General features: G+C 45.2%; 1 protein-coding gene across 1 annotated transcript in view; it reads left to right on the plus strand.

Annotated features, from left to right (window-relative positions):
- GRID1 (glutamate ionotropic receptor delta type subunit 1) overlaps window positions 1-19,642 on the plus strand; it is a 684,166-nt gene that overhangs the window by 478,138 nt on the left and 186,386 nt on the right. Inside the window, exons 7-8 of the mRNA XM_026504591.4 lie at window positions 4,166-4,327; window positions 5,864-5,983. Of these exons, the coding sequence (XP_026360376.2) occupies window positions 4,166-4,327; window positions 5,864-5,983 (282 nt within the window). The remainder of the gene's footprint in view (window positions 1-4,165; window positions 4,328-5,863; window positions 5,984-19,642) is intronic.

Genomic DNA, 19,642 nt, shown 5'->3' on the forward strand with positions numbered 1-19,642 from the left:
TCTCAGGTCTACTTTCACCTGAAATGCTTTTTTTCTGGTTCTGTCACTTGTGTGCTGCAATGTCCCTAGGCCAGCCAGAGGGGATGAGGGTTTAAATAGTGACAGTACCTGCTCTGCTTGTCTGTCTTCTGTAAATGAGCTCTGTGCTGTGCCTTATCTGAGAAGCGAGGGAAAGAGGCAAGGATTCCTTCAAGCCAGGCCCCTTTTATCTGCCCTTGTGGCCTGGAGCTCCGGCTTGGGCCATTAGCCCCTTGAGCCTGACAGCGAGTGAGTGTTCATGCAGCTGGGAGTCTCTCTCCTTCCAGACCCCTCCTCTTGGTTCCGGGGCTCGTCATGACCAAGCCCTGACGCTTGGTCTCCACCCACCTCCCCTGAGAAAAGGCTTGCCTGATGTTTGTCAGGACCCAGATGGAGCCCCACGCAGAGGCTGTCTTTCTATTCTCTGCTCTTGATCTTTCCCCCAAAGGTCCCATCTCCAGTCTCCAGACAACTGGGCTGTAAGGGTAGTGCCCTCCCTTGGCATCCCCACAAGTGAACCTGGCAGGTCACCTAATTGTGAGGCTGCTGAAGTCGGACAGCAGAGATGGGGCCACAGATCAGCACAGGGTGTTAGTGTCTGCCTACAGCAGGGAGAATCTGGCAGCATCTTACCAGGACAAGGGACTGGAGTGAGAGAAGGTGAAGCTCCAAGTGGGGATCAAGAAAACATTTTAAGTAGGCTGTGAATGAGAAGCAAGTTGTGTTTGAGCAAAGGAAGTTCTCCCCAAGTCAAAGTGGAGGTGGCCAATCTCTTTTTTCCTACTGTTTTCTCTTTGGGAGCCAAGATCAGTGTATACCCTCTTAGCAAGTGATCCATCCTCCATCCATCCATCCATCCGTCCGTCCGTCCGTCCGTCCATCCATCCATCCATCCATCCGTCCATCCATCCATCCATCTCCCTCTCCATCCTTCCATCCATCTGCCCCTCCCCACTCCCACCTACCCATCCCCTGATCCATCTGTCCATTTATCCTTCCGTCCATCCACCATCCATCCATCAAGTATACAGTAAGCACCAACTATATGCCTTGGTTAGTGCTGGATGCTCTGTTTAGAGATGGTAAGAAAAAAAATATATATATAACTATATATGTATATATATACACACATATATATTAAAGTTTCATGTATGAAAGTTATTTACAAGTTATATATGAATATATACACATTTATGTATATATATGTAAGTTCTATCTATAACATATATGTATATATTTCCAGATGTATCTGTCTATCTGGAAAAGAGCATGCTAAAGCCTTGAACTGAAAGCTTGTTCCTTTGACCTGAAATGCGTTCACCCTTCCCAGCAAACATACTTGTGGGAGGACTGAGGACTTCCTTTGGCCTTTCTGAGTCACATCCTGTTTCTGCCTCTTCATTGCCAGCCTCTCTGCATTCATAAACTCATTAAGTACCTTAATTCATTGTGAATAGAAGGCAAAAAGGGATATTCCCTTGGGTGCGGGTCTGGGCCACAGCTGGGGTGGTGCTGTCCCAAGTGGTGTGCGTGTGTGCACAGGACATAATGTGGGTCAAAGGGTCCCGACTGGTTGAATAGCATCAGCTAGGAGTGGGTGGCTGGGAGACCCATGAATGTCTTGAGAAGAGAAATCTTCACATTTTCAAGGACTCTCAGCTTTGAGTTATTCTTTCAGAAAAAATAAAGTGAACCAAGCCAACTGTAAGTAGCTGACATTCTCCTGTAACAACATCTCCATCATGAGTTTGCATTCCAGAGGCGAGGTGGGCATGTCAAAAATCATTCTGCAGTGGTAGGAGCGCCTGAGGGGTGGGGGTCTGACAAGCACAGAGAGTGGGTTAGTCTTTCTCATGGAGGAAATGCGCCCCCAGGGCTCGAGGGGTAGGAGACGCAGTTCTATCCTGGTGTTCCCTGTAGGACAGGAGGTGGGCTCTCAGTGATAGGAATGACTGCTCTCTGCTGTCAGGTAAGTGCCTGTGTACCGCCAGGCTCTGGAACAGAGCACCAGCCACCGAATTGCCTGCTTCCGCTCGGCCTGAGGCCTTGGCTAAGTCAGCAGTGCTCAGTCGTCCCAGGCTCACTCCTTCCACATCTGAAACATCGCCGGTCCGTCCTCCACTCCCTTGCTCCACACATGTGCCCACTGTCCCTGCTGTGAGGACACAGGTTGCAGGGGGATAAGACAGGACTCTGCAGGAATGGCTCAGACACAGGGACACCCGCAGAAGAAGCGGTCAGCTCTGTTTGACGTGCCGTGGCGGAAATGCCCCTGAGGGTTTGCGTGAGTTGCTGGACAGTCATGATGTAGCAGATGGTTTTGATGTCCCGCACCAGCTCCCGTAGCCCACCTCTGATGTCAGTTGCAGAGGGTGGTCCATGCTACCCAAGCTCTTGTCTGGGGCTCTGCTTTGGGGGCACCCAGTCCAAGACATGTGAGGAAAGAAATTGCAGGCACGTAGGTCCTGGGGGTATGAGGGCCATACTGGGGATTGGTGAGCAGTAAGGCTGGGAAGCAGTAGGGGTTCTTCCTGCAGACCAAGGATCTTATTTGATTCTCCCGGGAGTCCTATGAGGTTGACACATTCTCCTATTTATATCCAGTGATTTTGTTTTTCTGAAGTATTTTTAGCAGACACCTTGCTGCTTAGGTGTGCAGAGAATCATCCCCTTGACCCACTTCGGTTGATGGTTGTTTGTGCAACAGTTACCCAGGAGGGACCACACACCTGCACAGGGGTGGACATCACCTCCTCCCCACCCCTCCCCTCACTCTCCTCCCTTTGTGCTCCATGACATACTGTTGGAGGGGAGGGCTGATGTGAAGTACAGGGCTGCCTTCCTTCCTGCAGAGGGCTCTGGATGAGCCCCTGAGAGGGCGGGTGCTGGTGTTCAGACTCACTCAGATCAGGGTCTTGAGTCGCCGTGAGGAGGGTGAGCCAGACCTGTCCCACCCCTGGATACCAGCGCTAGGGTGCTGCTCTCCAGCTGTTGTTCCCGTGTCTCCCTCACACTCGTGCTCTCGGGAGCTCTGAGGTGGGCTTTGTGTCTTCTGTGAGCCATCTCTCTGGAGCAGATGGCTCAACAGGGGGTACTTCTCATATGTGCACAGTTGCAATCCCCAAAGGCATCCCCTGGCTGGTGGTGATGGCATTGCAGAGCAGGCTCTGTGGGCTCAGAATCTCCATCACCATAAGCTGCCAGTGTCGCTCAGACCACCATTTACCCGAGGCCCCACGGGGACCAGAGCAATCTTTCCAAGATACAGATCTGACTTCCGGGCACAGATCTACCAATGGCATCCTTCTCCCTAAAGTCACCTACGTTGTTACTCAGCATGGCCCATAAGGCTCAACATGGCTAGATTCCTGATTCCTGCCTCCCTCTTGATCCCGCTTCCCCTCTACTATAGCCGTTGATACAGACATGAGGTACTGTGTTCAGTCCCTCTAAGCCAGGGCTTGGCCACTTGTGGTCCTCGGGCTGGATCCAGCTCATTGCCTATTTTTTTAAATCTAATTTTATCTAAATCTTTATTTTTTAATAAAGACTTATTGGCACATCCTTTGTTTATGTATTGTCTGTGGCTGCTTTTCTGCTATAACAGTGGAGTTGAGCACTATGAAGAAGACTGTAAGGTCCATAAAGCCTAAAATTGTTCATATCTGATCCTTTACGGGCAGTGCTGCTGGACCCTGCCCTACCTGACCCAGCTCCTTTGTACCTTCGTGCCTTTGCCTAATGCTGCCTCCCTGTAATGCTTCCTGTCCTTTACCTACGAATCCTTCTAGACCAAGTTTTCTGCCCATCCTTCCCCCAACCTATGTTACCCGAGCAAGATGTCCCATTCCAATCTTGCACAAAGATTGCAAGTGTGTGAGTCTCAACCATGATGCTGAGCATGCCGGTTCTTCTGTTGACATACACGTCCCCCTCCCACTCTAGTTCCGAAAGCAGGGCTAGTTCTCATTCTCCTTAGGACTCCATTGCCTGGCCCAATTTTTGAATGAAGCTAGAAGATTATGGTGTAGAGACTAAGCACCGCTCGTTAGTGTTGGCACCCTGGATCACCCAAGCCCTCAGCTGGTTTCTCCCCATCTCTGAAAATGCATCAGTGGACGGGGTTTCACTGCCTTTGTGTTTGCAGATCTCCAACCTCTACCTGTATGATAGCGTGCTGATGTTGGCCAATGCCTTCCACCGGAAGCTGGAAGACCGGAAGTGGCACAGCATGGCAAGCCTGAATTGTATACGCAAGTCCACCAAGCCGTGGAACGGAGGGAGGTCCATGCTGGACACAATCAAAAAGGTGTGTGTAAGAGGACACCCACTGGGATGAGGTTGAAGATAGACCCTTCCTTGCACACACACACACACACACACACACACACACACATGCACACACCCCAGCCCCTTGAGCAGGCGGTCTAAAGCTTAGCTTTTTGTGTGGTTGCCCCTGCAGGCCCTTCCCAGGCCTCTCTCCATGCCATTCTTCCTTTCCTAGCTGGTGAGCTGGGCTTCATGGATATGTATTATTACTATTATTATTATTATTATTATTATTATTATTATTATTATCTCTGCTTTTCAACAAGGAGATTGGACTTTACAGAGGTCGAGTAACTTGCCTGAGGTCACAAGTGAGCAAACAGTGGAGGCAGCTGCCCAGCTCATGTGTGCCAGATAGCCACTGTTCATAAGAGAGGCTGTCTCTGTCAGCAGTGCATATGCTGATCACTAAGACCTTAGCTTGTGTGTGTGTGTGTGTGTGTGTGTGTGTGTGCACATGCATTCTGCATTGATGCCGTGTTGCGCACACTGAGGCATGACACCAAGTTGAAGGCTGAATTTGGAGTGAATTGGGTAATCCATAGACTTGTTAGAGTGAATTGGCTTTCAGAGACTTCAGGAGGGCATTTAGGGAAATCTATAGCACTAGGAGTTGTAGTCACAATAAATTGTGCGTGGTGTCATTAGCACCGAACATATTTTGGTGTTGGTTGAATTTACTGCAGCCTGAGCCAGAGCTGGGGCCCTTCTCTGGCCAGCTCAGGCTCTGGGCCTCTCCCAGCTCACAGTCTGTGGGAGATCAAGGCTGGATGACACCCCCACCCTAGGCTTGAAGAGAGAAGGGGCTCGCCACAGACTCCCTCAGCCCCTCTGCCACCTGCTCCTACGGAGCCCACTGCATGGCCAGAGAGAGAGGGGCAAGGCTTCCACACCCACCACATCCAGTCTGTGCCAGACATTGTGCTTTGTACACATAACATCCTTCAACCCTGGCAGGCTCTGTGATGTGGATCTAACTCCAGGCTGGCGATGATGGGAGATGGCTTGCCCAAGGTGGCACAGGTGGCAAAGCCAGGACTTGAGCTGGTGTTGACCTCCAGGGCGCATGCTTGCTGCCGTGTAACTTACCGCCATGTGCCTGATACGGCTCTGTTGACCTTTGACCTCCCTCTTGGCTTAGGCTAAGGTGACCCTTGGAGCAGAGCGCAAGGGAAGATTGTAAGCTCTAGGAGGGTGGAAACAAAAGTGTCATTCTTTGATCTCAAGGCTAGCATGTAAGTGGCACGGAGCAGGTGCTCTCATCATACTGACCACATGAATGTCAAGTGCAAGCCTTCGGAATTTCCCCTGTGGTCAGAGGTGTGGGAAGTGTCGATCCTACTCTGGGGCTATGGGACTGCTAGCAGCCCTCTCCTCATCACAGGCTGTCTACTGCTTCCTCAAGACCTCGATCATCCCATTCTTGGTGACTACTTCCTTCTCCTTCTTCGTCTTTGAGATTCCATCCCTTTCCCCATCTATATTTTCCTCAATGAATTTTTCTTCTCTCCTGCAGGGCCACATCACTGGTCTCACAGGGGTGATGGAGTTTCGGGAGGACAGCTCGAATCCCTACGTCCAGTTTGAAATCCTCGGTACAACCTACAGTGAGACCTTTGGCAAAGATATGCGTAAGGTAAGTCTCAGGGCCCCCACCTCCCTCTCCTGCTGCTGTGGTGCCACTGGCTCTGTGTTCCGAGCAGATGTTAACCACCGCAAACATGCCCTGTCCCCGTCTCTCTCTGATGATGCTGCCATTATGTTGGTGTTTATGGGGCACAGTGTGGAGAAAGCTCAGAGGGTTTTTCAACCAGGAAGTTCTGCTAATGCAGTCTCTGAGTACAGTAGGGCCCTGGCACTGCCTGGTCCTGCTGCTTGACCCTGGATAGCCAACCAAGCAGGCATAGGCTGAGGCTGGAAGGGACATTGTGTTTTCCCAGAGCGGCTGAGATCAGCCCAGCTGCTGGGGCAGGTGTAACTGTGGCTGAGGCAGGAGTCCAAGGTTACAGCCAGTGTCCCCCAGATCTAAGAGTGAGAAAAAGCCATGAGCGGAAAAATGAACCATGAAGAGGGTGGGAAGCAGGGAGCAGGGGAGCCCAGTGGAGGGAGAAGGGAGAGGCAGACAAGCTACATAGCTCTGGGCGGGGTTCAGCTGTTTTATTTGGTGCTAATGCGAATGGCCGGCCCGGGGTCTCTTTTCAGTAATACTTTGCCTCTTCCTCTCTCTTCCTATGAAGGATTTTCAGGATTGAAGACTTGGGGGTGGAGGAGGCAGCCTTTACCCAGGGTTGGAACCCCCAAAGTTAAGGGGAGGCTTGTGAAGCCAAGAATCTAGTAGGTATTGGGACCGAGAGGTCAATGTGGCAAGCAAGGTATTGAAACAGTTATCTGAGAACCTCACATGTGGTCACTGCGAGCCCGTGTGGAGCTGATGGTGGGGTTACACAGCCCTGCCACCCAGATGGCTTCAGTGCACTCCCAGGAATGGTCCACACAGAAGGCCCATGTGCTTGTCGGGTCATTAACTGGTTGGCATACACTCAGGCACAGGCTCATATAATCACACACAGACATACTCACACACATACATTTCTGTACACTTGAAAGGAGGGCATCTCTACTAACCAGTGCTCAAGAGGTGAAGGGCACAGTGAGCTCTCACGGGGGCAGGATGAAGCCTTGGCAAGCAGCCCTCTAGCCTGGCCTCCGGCATTGCTGGGGGCGGTAGAAGGGCAGGAAAGGCTGAGCACTCTTGAGATATTGAGAACCTGGGTGACGGGATTCTCTGGCTGCACTCCTTGAGGGCCAGGTAGAAGGATGCATGTGTGGGGCAGTGGAGGGCATGAGGGCTGGAAACATACCGGAGGTGGTCATCGGTTATCCCATGGGAGGAGGACTGGCTCCCCACAGAGGGACTGGGATGGCCAGGGGTCCATGTGCGATGCAGGAGTTGGAGAGTTTCCATCTTAGGACGGAAGGTGGAGTCATGGGTTGGTCGTATAAATAATGGGAGGTTGAATAATTGGTTGTGATACGACAGTGCACAGGGTTTAATGACACTTTGCAGCTCAGAGGTTTGTTTGTGGCATCGTAAAGGGTGTTGGCCTCTATGGTGTGATACTCTGGAGGGTCGAGATGTGATGTGCAGTGTCAAGGGCATCAGGGAGGCCTCGTGATATCTGTTAGGGATGCCCAAAGCTGGGAGGCTTGGTAGGGGGCCAGGAATGGGTGGTCAGGACCGTTCAGGACCACAACAGAAATTGGCTTGTGTTGGGACTCCCACCTGGTAAGGAGCAACGAGAATCAGGGAGCCTTTTCAGTCACCCTGATACAAAAGGGGCTTGCGGAGTGTAGCTACCTGCCGAGGCGACTCTTCACATCTGCCACCGTCCTTGCCTTCATCCCCTAGTGGTCCCCAGCTAGAGACACTCGGGCCCTGCCTGCTGGCTCCCTTGCTGCCCCCACCCCCCTTCTTTCAGCTCAGCTTCGACAGTAATGTCCCACAGTAGATGGGAATGTGGGCTGTGGGGGTCTCCACCTCTTAGGGCCCCCCTCCCCCCCACTGGTCACTCCAGGTGTCTGAGAGACCAAGAGGCACTGTGTCCTCCACTTCCTGTTTCAGGTGTCTGGGCCTTTCTTGTTGCCATGGCAATGCTCCTCCAATACCCCAAAGCCAATGGGAGCTAGAATCTCTCAGTCTAAGGAGCTTCAGAGAGCAGGAGGCCTGAATATAATTGAGTTGGAAGGGAAGCTGATTTTCAAGTGGGCTTTATTTTAAAACGTATCCTTTTGTCATTTTAAAATCTGACCTTAATAACTTGCATATCCCAGTTCTTATCTGTCTGCCAGGCACTTATCTCTGTTAAGGAGAAGTTGTCTGAAAGCAGGGAATGGGATTTACCACAGCAAATGTTTGTTATTGAGGCCTGTGGTGCGTTCAAGCAAGGTCTGGGAGGTTTCAGGATAAAGCCAGGCAAGGGGATTGGGACAGAGTGTCTCAGGTCTAGGGCGCCCTTTGAAGGCAGGGCTGAGCTACGGTCCCAGTGGAAGATGGGGCTGTGAAGGGCAGGACTGGGAAATTGGGGGACCTAAAAGTAAAGTTTAGGGTGGGCAGCAGACTTGAGGGAAGGGTTAAGGTCCTGAAGCACACAAAGGCTGTGCAAAGATCATTCATGCTAAGGAAGCAGGCAACTCTGAGGAACCCCCTCGACTGCATCTCTCTGGCCACACCCAGTTCAGGATGGTTAGAGGAGCCAGCGGGGCTGATTGCTGGATGCGGTCGTGTTGGAGCAGGGTCAGGGGTTCTCTGCAAAGGTGATCTATATCTCAGTATATGTATATCTCCTAATCTCCTTATATTGATATTTATATAACTTCTATATATTATGTATTATGTGGTCTATTATAATTTCTTTATATTCTATATGTGGACATATATATGTAAATATCTATGTAGATATAAATATATATATGTATATATAAGTTTAAAAACAACTACAGCAAACAAATAAACACAGGCACAAAAACAAAAACCAAGTAGCTTCTTTAAGATTTAAACCAAGAGGAATTGTTTAAGTTAGGGAGCAAATGGATGTTTTCTTAAAGTAAATACTCTGGAGGGAAATCGCAGGGAGGGTGAGTCACCCAGACGTTTTAGATTAAGTGGCATCAAGAGACTGTGGATTACTCAGCCCCTTCAGAGGATGGAAGGAATAGGTGATTGCCTTTCGCTGCAGGGTGCTGGACAAATACTAATTAAATTATCTCATCCAGGAAGTGCGTTCTTGTTGAGGGAGTGCTGGATGGCAACATCAAAGGTCTATGTCACCAGCCCGCTGTGTAACTCCCGGCAAAATATCAATCATCTCTGTGTTCTGCTCGGAGCTGCCCGGCATGGGTGATCACCAAGCAGCCTCATGGGGGGGCAGGCTTTGCTGCAAAGTCACGTCAGGCTCCCATAGGACTTGGCCTGGCATTTGTCCTGGAGGTGCCTGCTTGTTACTATCAGAGCTCCACAAATTTCTCCTCGGTTTTCTCTGTGTTCAGACAGAAATCTGCAAAGACGAGTCCCATAGGCTCACCCAGGCAAATGTCCTTAGCTTATAATGTGGGCTGGGGCAGCATTGTTGGAAGCCCCCTGTATGGAAGTTTCTGAAGATGGGGGCACGGAAAGCTGTTTCGCGTAGGGCAGAAGGGAGCAGAACAGGAACTGTTGAGCACCTACTGTGAACAGTGGTGCCTGACAAGTCTGTTGTCTCACTGACTTGGGGGCCTTTGTGTCATTCCTGCCTCTCGTGAGCTTCTGCAGCCACTTCCCTTCTCCGAACCTTCATTGTCTCAGATGGGAGGTGCAGATACCATGAGCCTCCTGGTTGAGTCAAGGGGTCTGTCGGTGTAATGACCCTGAGGCTGCCCTTGGCAGTGAGTACTGTCCTGTGTGGCGTGGGCCATCAGCTTCTGGCAGGCAGGGCCAGACCCTTTCTCAGAGCGGTCTACTCCGGACCCTCAAAAGCAGAGACTTGCAGGCAGGCTTAGAACATGGCCTTCTACCTCGAAATGCCCCGGACCCCGGCGCCTCACCATAGCATGTACTGAAGCCTGAAGCCAGAGACTGGAGGGGGGCTCTGTGTGCCTGGGCAGTACTCACTTCACACGTGGGAGCAGATAGTCACTCTCTATAAAGACCCAGGGGAGCGTGTGTTGGAAACGTGGCTTCTAATGAAATTTTGTGTTTAGGACTGTTTTGGTGTGATTAAAAGAAGAAGGAAAACATGGTTGTCTTTTCGTTTTGATTTTTTTCCTTTCCCACAAGCATGATTCGCCTGGAGTATAACACCTGCTACAGCCCTGCAGAAACATTTTTCCATGACATGATTACTGAGGATATCCGCCCTTTTCCATCCTAATGATACTGATGTGGGAGACTCATTCCCTTCTGCCAACGCAGAGTCCCTGTTGCACTGACACCTTGGGGAGACTGCCAGCTGCCCTAGGCCCTTTGAACCTCATTTCCCATGGGCACCATCCACCTGATTCACTGGCTCAGTGGAGGGTGGCCTGTCACCTTGGCCAGAGGGTGGGAAGTGGGCGGGAAGCATTGGAAAAGCCTATGAGTTTGCTCTCTGTGTTGGCGTTCTAGGGCAAAGAACATTCTGGTGTGGTGAGAGAACAGGGCTGTTTCTGCTCCTTGCGATAGAGTAGAATTCAGTTAGAACCAAGAGACTGAGAAAGAATTTAGTCCAGTGCCTTCAAGCTTTTCTTTAGTTCTAGAAAATCTGTTCCACCAGAATCTTATTGGAACCCAAATACATTAAACAGTTGTAGAAACAGACATGCAGTGGTTGCAATAGGTGGGAAATTGGGGTCGAGGGTCCTGATGCTCCCCTGCACCATCTCCCCCATCCCGAGTATCTCTATGGTTTTCTGAGCAGCTCCATATGGGAAACTGAGGCCCAGAGACTGGAATGACTCAATTATGTAGCACCAATGAGCGTGTGGCTGTGCTGGGGCTGGAAGGCAGATTTCCTGAGGGGAATGTGGGGCAGAGGGCTGGGAGCATTTTTTCTGAACTCGGGACAATGCAATTCCATGACCCCCTCACTCCACTCAGCCCACTTTCCACCCCACCCTCCCATCACCGTACTCTACCTGCCCCCACAGAGCCAGCAGTAGGGCCCCAGAGTCCCTTCCTGTTGGTGTGGAGCCTGCTGAAAGTTCCACCAATGCCCTTGTCTCAGCCTCCCCATTCCAGCCACAACCCAAGGAAATGGGAGGCTTTCATTCTCCTTTAACCAATTTAAGATGCTTCTTCTGTCTTCTACGTCAATTTCCGTTCTTCACGAAAGCTGGCTTTGGACAGGAATCAAATGCCCTCCTTGATGTCCTGTCCCTGGGAGAGCCTTGTGACTGCTGATAATTCATAGAGTAATAATTGCTCGTCATGTAGTGATTGCCATGCCATAGGACCCCGGCCCTCCCGGGGCTTGAAAGTGCATCATTAACATTCTCGTGCAGGTCTGCTCCACTGTGTTACAAATCTCCCCACATTCTCAGGGTTCAGAAGTTCTAAGCTGTGAGGCCAGGTGGAAAAGGCAGCAGCCAGTAGACAAGATCATTCTGGTGATGAAGGAGGGGCTGCCACTTAGAGCACAGGTGGAATTCTTTACCTGGTGGCTCCGGTAGCTGGTGCCAGGAGCTGCACAGTGGATTTCGCCATGAAGAAGGGGAGGCGGGCAGTGGTGGGGCTGGGAGAATCCAGCCTGAGTGTTGTGCAGTGTCTCTATTAAGCAGCTCTGATAGAGGCTCCCAGCTGTGCACAGTGAGTCACGGAAGAGAAATAAACTTCAGTTTCTTTGTGGATTAGCATTCTTGCAGCATATTTCCCAAGTAAAATGTCAACCGTTCCAAACCCTTGTGCAGAACGGCGTTTGATAGAGCTGAGAACCAAAGCAAACCCTGCTGCTTCATCTGAGTAAAGGGATAAGGAAAAGATACAATTAAGTGTTTCATTTTAAGTACGTTTATCACTTCATTTTGAAGATAGCATCAATACTTGCTCATTTAGGGTAGAACAATTAGAAAATACAGATAAATGAAAAGAAGAATATAAAAGTCAGCTGTAATCTCTGAACCAAGGAATAAATGCTGTTAGCATTTCTGGTGCATTTACGTTCTTTCTCTCCTTTTCTTTCTTTTTCCCCTTGCTCTGTACATAACGATAGAGAAAGCGAAATGTATATTTATCAAATTGCTATTTATTATGCATATATTTTTATATCCTGACTTCCACTTAAGGCCATATTGGGAGTATTTTTTCATTCCTTTATTCTTTACTGTGATTTTTAATGGAAATACATTACTCAGTTTACAGGGAGCCCACACTTATTTTATCTTCCTACATGATGTATGTTTAGGCATTTACACCATATTATTATGGAATAATGTAGTAATGAACATCCAAAATATATGCAATTTTAGTGCATCTATATTTATTTCCTTCTACTTTTTAAGAAGTGAAATTACCAAACCAAGGGTAATAATTTTTTAAAGTTCTTTATATTGTTGACACCTATTTTTCCAATTGATTATAGAAATATATTAAAATTTGCATATCCACCAGTAGTATATGGAAGTCTCTGTTACAGCCTGTGCTCAAAACATTGGGTGATAATTAAACAATTTTGCTAATTTGGTAACAGTACGGAAACGCAATGTCGATAAATTTGCATTTCTTGTGGAATTATGCATTTAAAAATGTAGTCATTGGTCAGTTGTATTCACATTTGGTAAACGACACCTCAGGTCCTTTGCTTTTTTATATTGGGGACGAAGTTTTTCTTGTCGCCTCCTATAACCTGTCTTTCAGAAGGCAATTGATAGTTATTTGTGTCGGATATTTTGTTCCCACAAATTGGTTGCCTTTGAAGAAAATAATTTCACACAGAGACATTGAACAATTTGAGACATTGAACAATTTATGTATTTGTATTTTTTAGAAAGTCATGCTCAGTTCACAAAGTAGATACTATTCATCCATACTTTCTTCTAGTATTTTTATGGTTTGATTTTATTTCAGTGTAATCTGCCATCTCCTTGGGATTGATTTGGGATGGACTGTGATGTGATGACCTAGCGTTTATGTTTTTCGGTATTGGTTTCTACTATCCAGGAATCTTTCCTTTCCCTGTTGACCTGAACGTCACATCTACCCTATGCCCTGCTTAATTTCCCATATCTTGCCATTGATTTTTAAAACATTCTTAGCCTCTTTTCTCCCTTTTTTTCCCCTCTCAGCTGACATTTAATCAGTCTTTGTATACTTCTAGAACATACTCATCTGCAGGTAACAGAATGTTCATCTCGAGTGTATAAACAATAAGGAAGTCTTATTATCTGTGGCTTCAGAGTTGGCCAGTGCAGACTCTGTGCCCAGATCAAAGGCTTGGGTCTTTTTCATCTTCCTACTTGACTGTCCTCAGGGTGTAGTCTGAGCTCTCTTCATAATTTCAGGATGGCTGTGTTGGTTCTAGCTGTCATACCCAGAAAGACAGTAGCAGGTAGAAGAAGAGGGTCCTTGCTGTGTGTTGTTTCCTTTATATAAATGAGAAGACCTTTCCCAGGAGTTGAGCCTGGCTACATGTTTTGTAGAGCAATGCTTTTGCTTTTCTGTTATGACAGTTGAGGTTTTCCACCTACATGCATATGTGACATTGACCTATAGTTTCCCTCTCAGATGCTTGTGTTCGACTTCTGTTCGGCTTGTACTCCCTGTTTAACATGGATAGAGAATGCTCATTCTTTTGCACTTATAGGGACAGAACTCTTGAAAGTTGGAAATAATTTAACTTGTAAAATTACCTGGGCTGGTTGTGGGTCTTGGAGCTATTACTTTGATATCTTGGAAATTCTCTTGCCTGGTTTCTACATTTCCTTGAGTAATTTTTAGTAATCTGTTTTACAGAAAATCTTGTATTAACACTGGCGTTTTCAAATTCATGACTAAAGCTCTATATGGTATTTTCAAATTTTCAAAGTATCTATTTGTTGAAATATTTCTCTTTTCATTGCTACTGTTGTGTATTTGTGTTGTCTCCTTTTCTTGCTTGATTAGACTAGACAGAAGTTTTTTTTATTGATCTTTTTCAAAGAACTCGGTCTAATTTGCTTAATCAATTTTGTTGTATTTTATGTTTCTCTAATTAATTGATTTGTTTTTCTTCCCGTCTCCCTGCTGCCTAGTGTTTGTTTTATTGTTAATTTTTAAACTTATTATAGGAGACATCAGATAATTTATTCTTTCCCGTTTTGGAATGCTCTCTATTTTATTCGGAATATAGTTATGGCTGAATCTTCGTGGTTTTTCTAATGTAAACTGACATGTAATACTCGTACAGAAAAGTGCCCAAACCATCCGTAAAGCACGGTGTATTTTCAAAAAGTGAATGGACCCCTGCAATCTACACCCACATCAAGAAACAGGACATCGTGAGTGACTCCAGGGTTCGCTCTCGTGCCCACGTCCGGTCACTACACCCCCCAGCAGAAACACTATTGACCTCTAAATGCGCACACTCCGCACACTGTTGTATCTGCCTTCTTTGCTCAACATCCTGTTTGTGAGGTTCATTATTACTGTTGTATGTACTTCATTCATTCTTACTGTGTTTTAGAATGTAGGTTTTATTATCATTCCGGTACGGTGAGCACAGCGGACCCAGCGATGCCTACCATTGAAAAGATAGTTTGTTCCAATTCCCAAGAGTTGGGCGTCTGCAGCTCACACCACACAGGGCTGCAAGGAGAAGCACCGGGGTGAGTCAGGCCGCAGAGGGAGCAGGAGAAAGAGCTTTTACTGTGGTGGTGGTAAATAGGAACGGATAGGTGAGGCAGAGGAAGCAGGCTCAGGATTGGGTAGTTTGAACTGACATAATGTCAGTGGGCTCTGGGGTGTCTGCTGTCTCACCATGGACTGAGGGCAGAGGAATAGTAGCTCAGAGTGGAAGAGCTCCATAAAGCAGGTGGTTGGGGGTGGGGCGGCAGGCTCTGGATTGCTTAGTTTGCATACGAAAGGCACAACTGCGGGAGAGTCCTTTACTGTCCCAGGGAATTGGCTAGCCCTGAGAGGAGCAGTCTCTCCAAGGATTAGCAAGACCCTAGATGGCAAAGCTTGGGAAATACAGAAACTAAAAAGACACGATTAATATAGGCTGACATATAATATGCCTCTTACGAATATTTCACCCTTGGTTTATGTATTCTGCTGTTGAAGGCACTTGAGCTGTTTGCAGATTTTGTGTATTACCAATAATACAGCTATAAAGATTCTGAGATATATCTTTTTGGGGAACATATATATGTCTTTCTGTTGGCTCTATCCCTGAGAGTGGAATTTCTAGGTCAGAGGGCATGCGTATGATTAACAGATGCCGCCGAACACTTAATCTAAAGTGCTTGTTATCAGTTTTATTCCTAGGGGTGGTTCCTAAGAGCTTCCGTTGGGCTTCACTGACCCTCAGCAAACCACCATGGGTTGTTAGTCTTTTATACACTAGCCATTCTGGTGGGTGGGTAATGGCTTCTCACTGTGGTGGTTTCATTTCCATGATGAGTACTGATGTGGAGTTCCTTTTCATGTGTGTATTGGTCATTTGGAGATCTCCTTTGCGAGGTGCCCGTTCAGCTCTTCGTGCCTTTTTTTAAAATTTGGCTTTTGGCCTTTCTCTTAGTGATTTGTGGGTGAACTACATACATGTCCTTTACAAATACATATATTGGCATTGTCCTCACATGCTGTGCCTTGCCTCTTTAATGCTCTTAATGACATCTTTTAATGAACAGAAATTCTGAATTTTAATGTAGTTCAATTTATCCAATTTACCACCTTTTATTCCCTATTTACTACATTCGGTGTGCTGTTTAAAAAAGGCGTACCTCTTTAAGAACATGCTGTGTCATCCTATATTTTCTTCTAAATGTTTTTTTGTTTTACACTGCTCATTTGTATCTGCATTACATCTGGCGTTGATCTCCGTGTAATGCATGTTCGGAGGCAAGATGCATTAAAAAAATACAGGTATTTGATTGACCCAATACTATTTATTGAAAGAATAAACTCTTTTCCCTACTGCTTTACCATACTCCCTTTCTCAGAGGTAGGTAACTGTATATTGTGGGTCTGGTTTCGGACATTCTCTTCCATTTCACTGGGCCATTTGAATGTGCATCAGGATCATACTGTTCTAATAATCAAAGTTTTATGTTTTGTTTTGTCTTAGAAAGAGTACAAACGGGGCAGGGGGTGCAGAAGGAGAGGGAGAGAGAGAATCTTAAGCAGACTCCACACCCAGCACTGAGCCCAATGTGGGGCTCAATCCCATGATCCTGAGATCATGACCTGAGCTGAAATCAAGAGTTGGACATGTAACCGACTGAGCCATCCAAGTGCCCCAATAATTATAGTTTTTTAATAGTTCTTGAGTGCTAATAGTGTAAGTCCTCTAGCTTTCTCTTTTTTTTCAAGATCGACTTGACTATTCTTGGCCCTTTGCATTTCCTCATATATTTGAAAATTCGATTTTTATTTTCTGCAAAAAAATCTGGAATTTTGATTGAGATTGCATGGACTCAAGATCAATTTAGGGAGAATTAACATCTTACTAACATTGCCCCTCAATTTATTTAGATCTTCTTTAGTTTCTCTCAGGAAATTCTGTAGTTTTTACTGTAGAGATCTTGAATAACTTTTGTTTGATTTTTCCCCCATATATTAATATTTGTGATTATATTATAGATTGCATATATTCAGATTTATTTTTCTACTTCTTTGTTGTGTATATGTAGAAATATTATTGGTTTTATATATTAAACTTGCTTTTAGTGAACTATTCACTGATTTATTCTAATAGTTTACCTATAGATTCTTAAGATTTTCTATATACATAGTCACATCATATATGGAAAAATGAGAGTTTTATTTTTTCTTTCCCATTTTTATGCCTTTTATTCCTTTCTTTTTCCTTATTGCACTACTTAGGGTCTTTAGTTCAAGTTGAATACATGTAGTGATAGTGGGCCATTCTTTTTCTTTTTTTTTTTTTTTATTAATAATGATTTTTTATTATATTATGTTAGTCACCATACAGTACATCCCCGGTTTTCGATGTAAGGCTCGATGATTCATTAGTTGTGTATAACACCCAGTGCACCATGCAATATGTGCCCTCCTTACTACCCATCACCGGTCTATCCCATTCCCCCACCCCCCTCCCCTCTGTAGCCCTCAGTTTGTTTCTCATAGTCCAAAAGAAACTTCGAATGAATTAATACGCCTTTTTGACAAAACTATTAGCAAACCAGGAACTCAGGGGAATTTTCTCAATCTTAAAGCAAGTACCTACCAAAAATATGTAGCAAACATAATGTAAAATTGTGCATTATAAAAAGCTGTCCTCTGAGATCAAGAACAGGATAAGAATGGCCCACTATCAGAAGGGGGAATGAAACATGATAGTGGGCCATTCTTATCCTGTTCTTGATCTCAGAGGACAGCTTTTTATAATGCACAATTTTACATTATGTTTGCTACATATTTTTGGTAGGTACTTGCTTTAAGATTGAGAAAATTCCCCTGAGTTCCTGGTTTGCTAATAGTTTTGTCAAAAAGGCGTATTAATTCATTCGAAGGTTCTTTTTCAACTATCAAGATAATTATATAATTTATATTTTAGCTTTCTCCTGTAAATGTGGTAAGTGACATTGTCTGATTTTTTGTTGCCTTTTGGGTACTACTTACTATTTCTCCTTTCTCCATCAGTTCTATACCTTGCTGTTTTGATTCTTATTATTTTATAATAAGTTCCAATATTTGGAAAGGTTGGTACCTTCTGATTTCTCTTTCTTTTCAGAATATTCTTCTTTAAATTAAATGTTTATTTTGAGATTAATATAATTTACATTCCGCTGTAGGAAATAACAGAGAGAAACCCAGAGATCCAGTATACCCTTTGTTAAGTTTCTCCCAATGGTGGTGCCTTGTAATACTTGTGTACAATAACACAACTAGGATATTGATATTGATACAGTTCATGAATCTGACCCAGTTTTAGATTTCCTCGGTTTCATTTGTACTTATGTGTGTGTGTTTGTTCTGGGCATTACGAGACTTATCATAGTCTACTCATATCAACATTTTGTCATATCAAGTGAGGTCTGGAAATCTTTCATTTAGGTCCCTTTTCCTTCTTCACTTCTAAATATCATTGTCTTGCATATCAGATGTTATAATTCATCGTTTAATCATCATATATGATTTATAAAACTCATGTGGAGGACAGTCTATTGTATGTACCCATATATCTGCTCTTTTCGCTCTTCTTTCGTAATTATTCTGTCCTTTCCTTTCTGTTTAATAAACTTCCTTTGGCAATCTTTAAGGATCGGCTAGCCACACATTCTTTTTTTTTTTTTTTTAATAATGATTTTTTATTATATTATGTTAGTCACCATACAGTACATCCCCGGTTTCCGATGTAAGGCTCGATGATTCATTAGTTGTAGCCACACATTCTTTTCGTTTTCCTTCGTCTGATCATCTTTATTTCCTCTTCGTCCCTGAAGGATAGTTTTGCCAGATACAGAATTTGTGGATGAGAGTTCTTTTTTCTTCCCAAGAAGTGAGAAGTGGAGAAGTGTTGTGCCATTCTCTCTTTTGACCTCCATGGTTTCAGGTGAGGAAGTCACTGTCATGTAAATTGGCTTTCTTCTGGATAGTTTCTCTCTGGATGCTTTAAAGATTATTTTTTTTTCATCTTTAGTTTTCAGAAGTTTTATTATGATGCTTCTTGATGTAGATTTCTTTGAATTTATCCTGTTTGAAGTTCCTATGTTCTTGAATTTATAGGTTTATATGTCTTTCATGAAATTCAGGAAATTGCTAACAATACTCTTTCAGCCCCCACTCTTTCTTTTCTCCTTCCAGGATTCCAGTGGAAGGAAGTTTAGGTCTTTTGTCCCTCAAGTCCCTAGCAGAGGTCCTATTCATCTCTTTTTCAGTCTATTTTCTCTCTGCCGCTCATGTTGGGTAAATTCCATTGCTCTGTTCTCCAGTTGCTGATTCTATTTCCTGTCGTTTAAATTCTATGATTGATTCAATCCAATGGGTTTTTAAATTTTTATTGTATTTTTTCAGTTCCATGATTTCCTTTTCGTTCTATTTTGTACTCTCTTTGCTGAGATTTTCTACTCTTTTTTCCTTTGTTTCAAGAGAATTTGTCATTGCTTGTTGCAACATTTTTATGATGACATTTAAAATCGTTATCAGATAATTCTAACATCTGATCATCTTGGTCTTAGCATTAGTTGTTTTTTCTCATCCAATTTGTGATTTTCCTGGGTCTTGGTATGATTGGTAATTTTTTATTATATTCTGAACATTGTGGTAATTATCTTATGAGGCTATGTTCTATTTAAATCTTTTATTTTACTAGGGAGTTCCCCTCTTCAGTTTTGGCACACAAGTCTGTCCTACTTTTCTCTGCTGTGCTTCCAATGACTACATAATTTTAAGAGCTGATATTATTTTGGTCTGCTTAGTTTATCTGGTGCTTTTGGGGCCTCTATTGTTTTCTCTTCATGCTGCCTGGGGAAAGCAAATGGATTTCTCTGGGATAGGTCACCTGGTACCTCTTGTTGAAGGAAGGGAGTCTCTGGCCTATGAAGCTGAGGACCACTTTCCAGGCTAGACATTTGTGGTCAGATTGCCCTGCCTCTGGGGAATGGAGGGTACCTCCCTGGGTGA

Source organism: Ursus arctos, unplaced genomic scaffold (assembly GCF_023065955.2).
Source record: "Ursus arctos isolate Adak ecotype North America unplaced genomic scaffold, UrsArc2.0 scaffold_7, whole genome shotgun sequence".
Lineage (NCBI taxonomy): Eukaryota > Metazoa > Chordata > Mammalia > Carnivora > Ursidae > Ursus > Ursus arctos.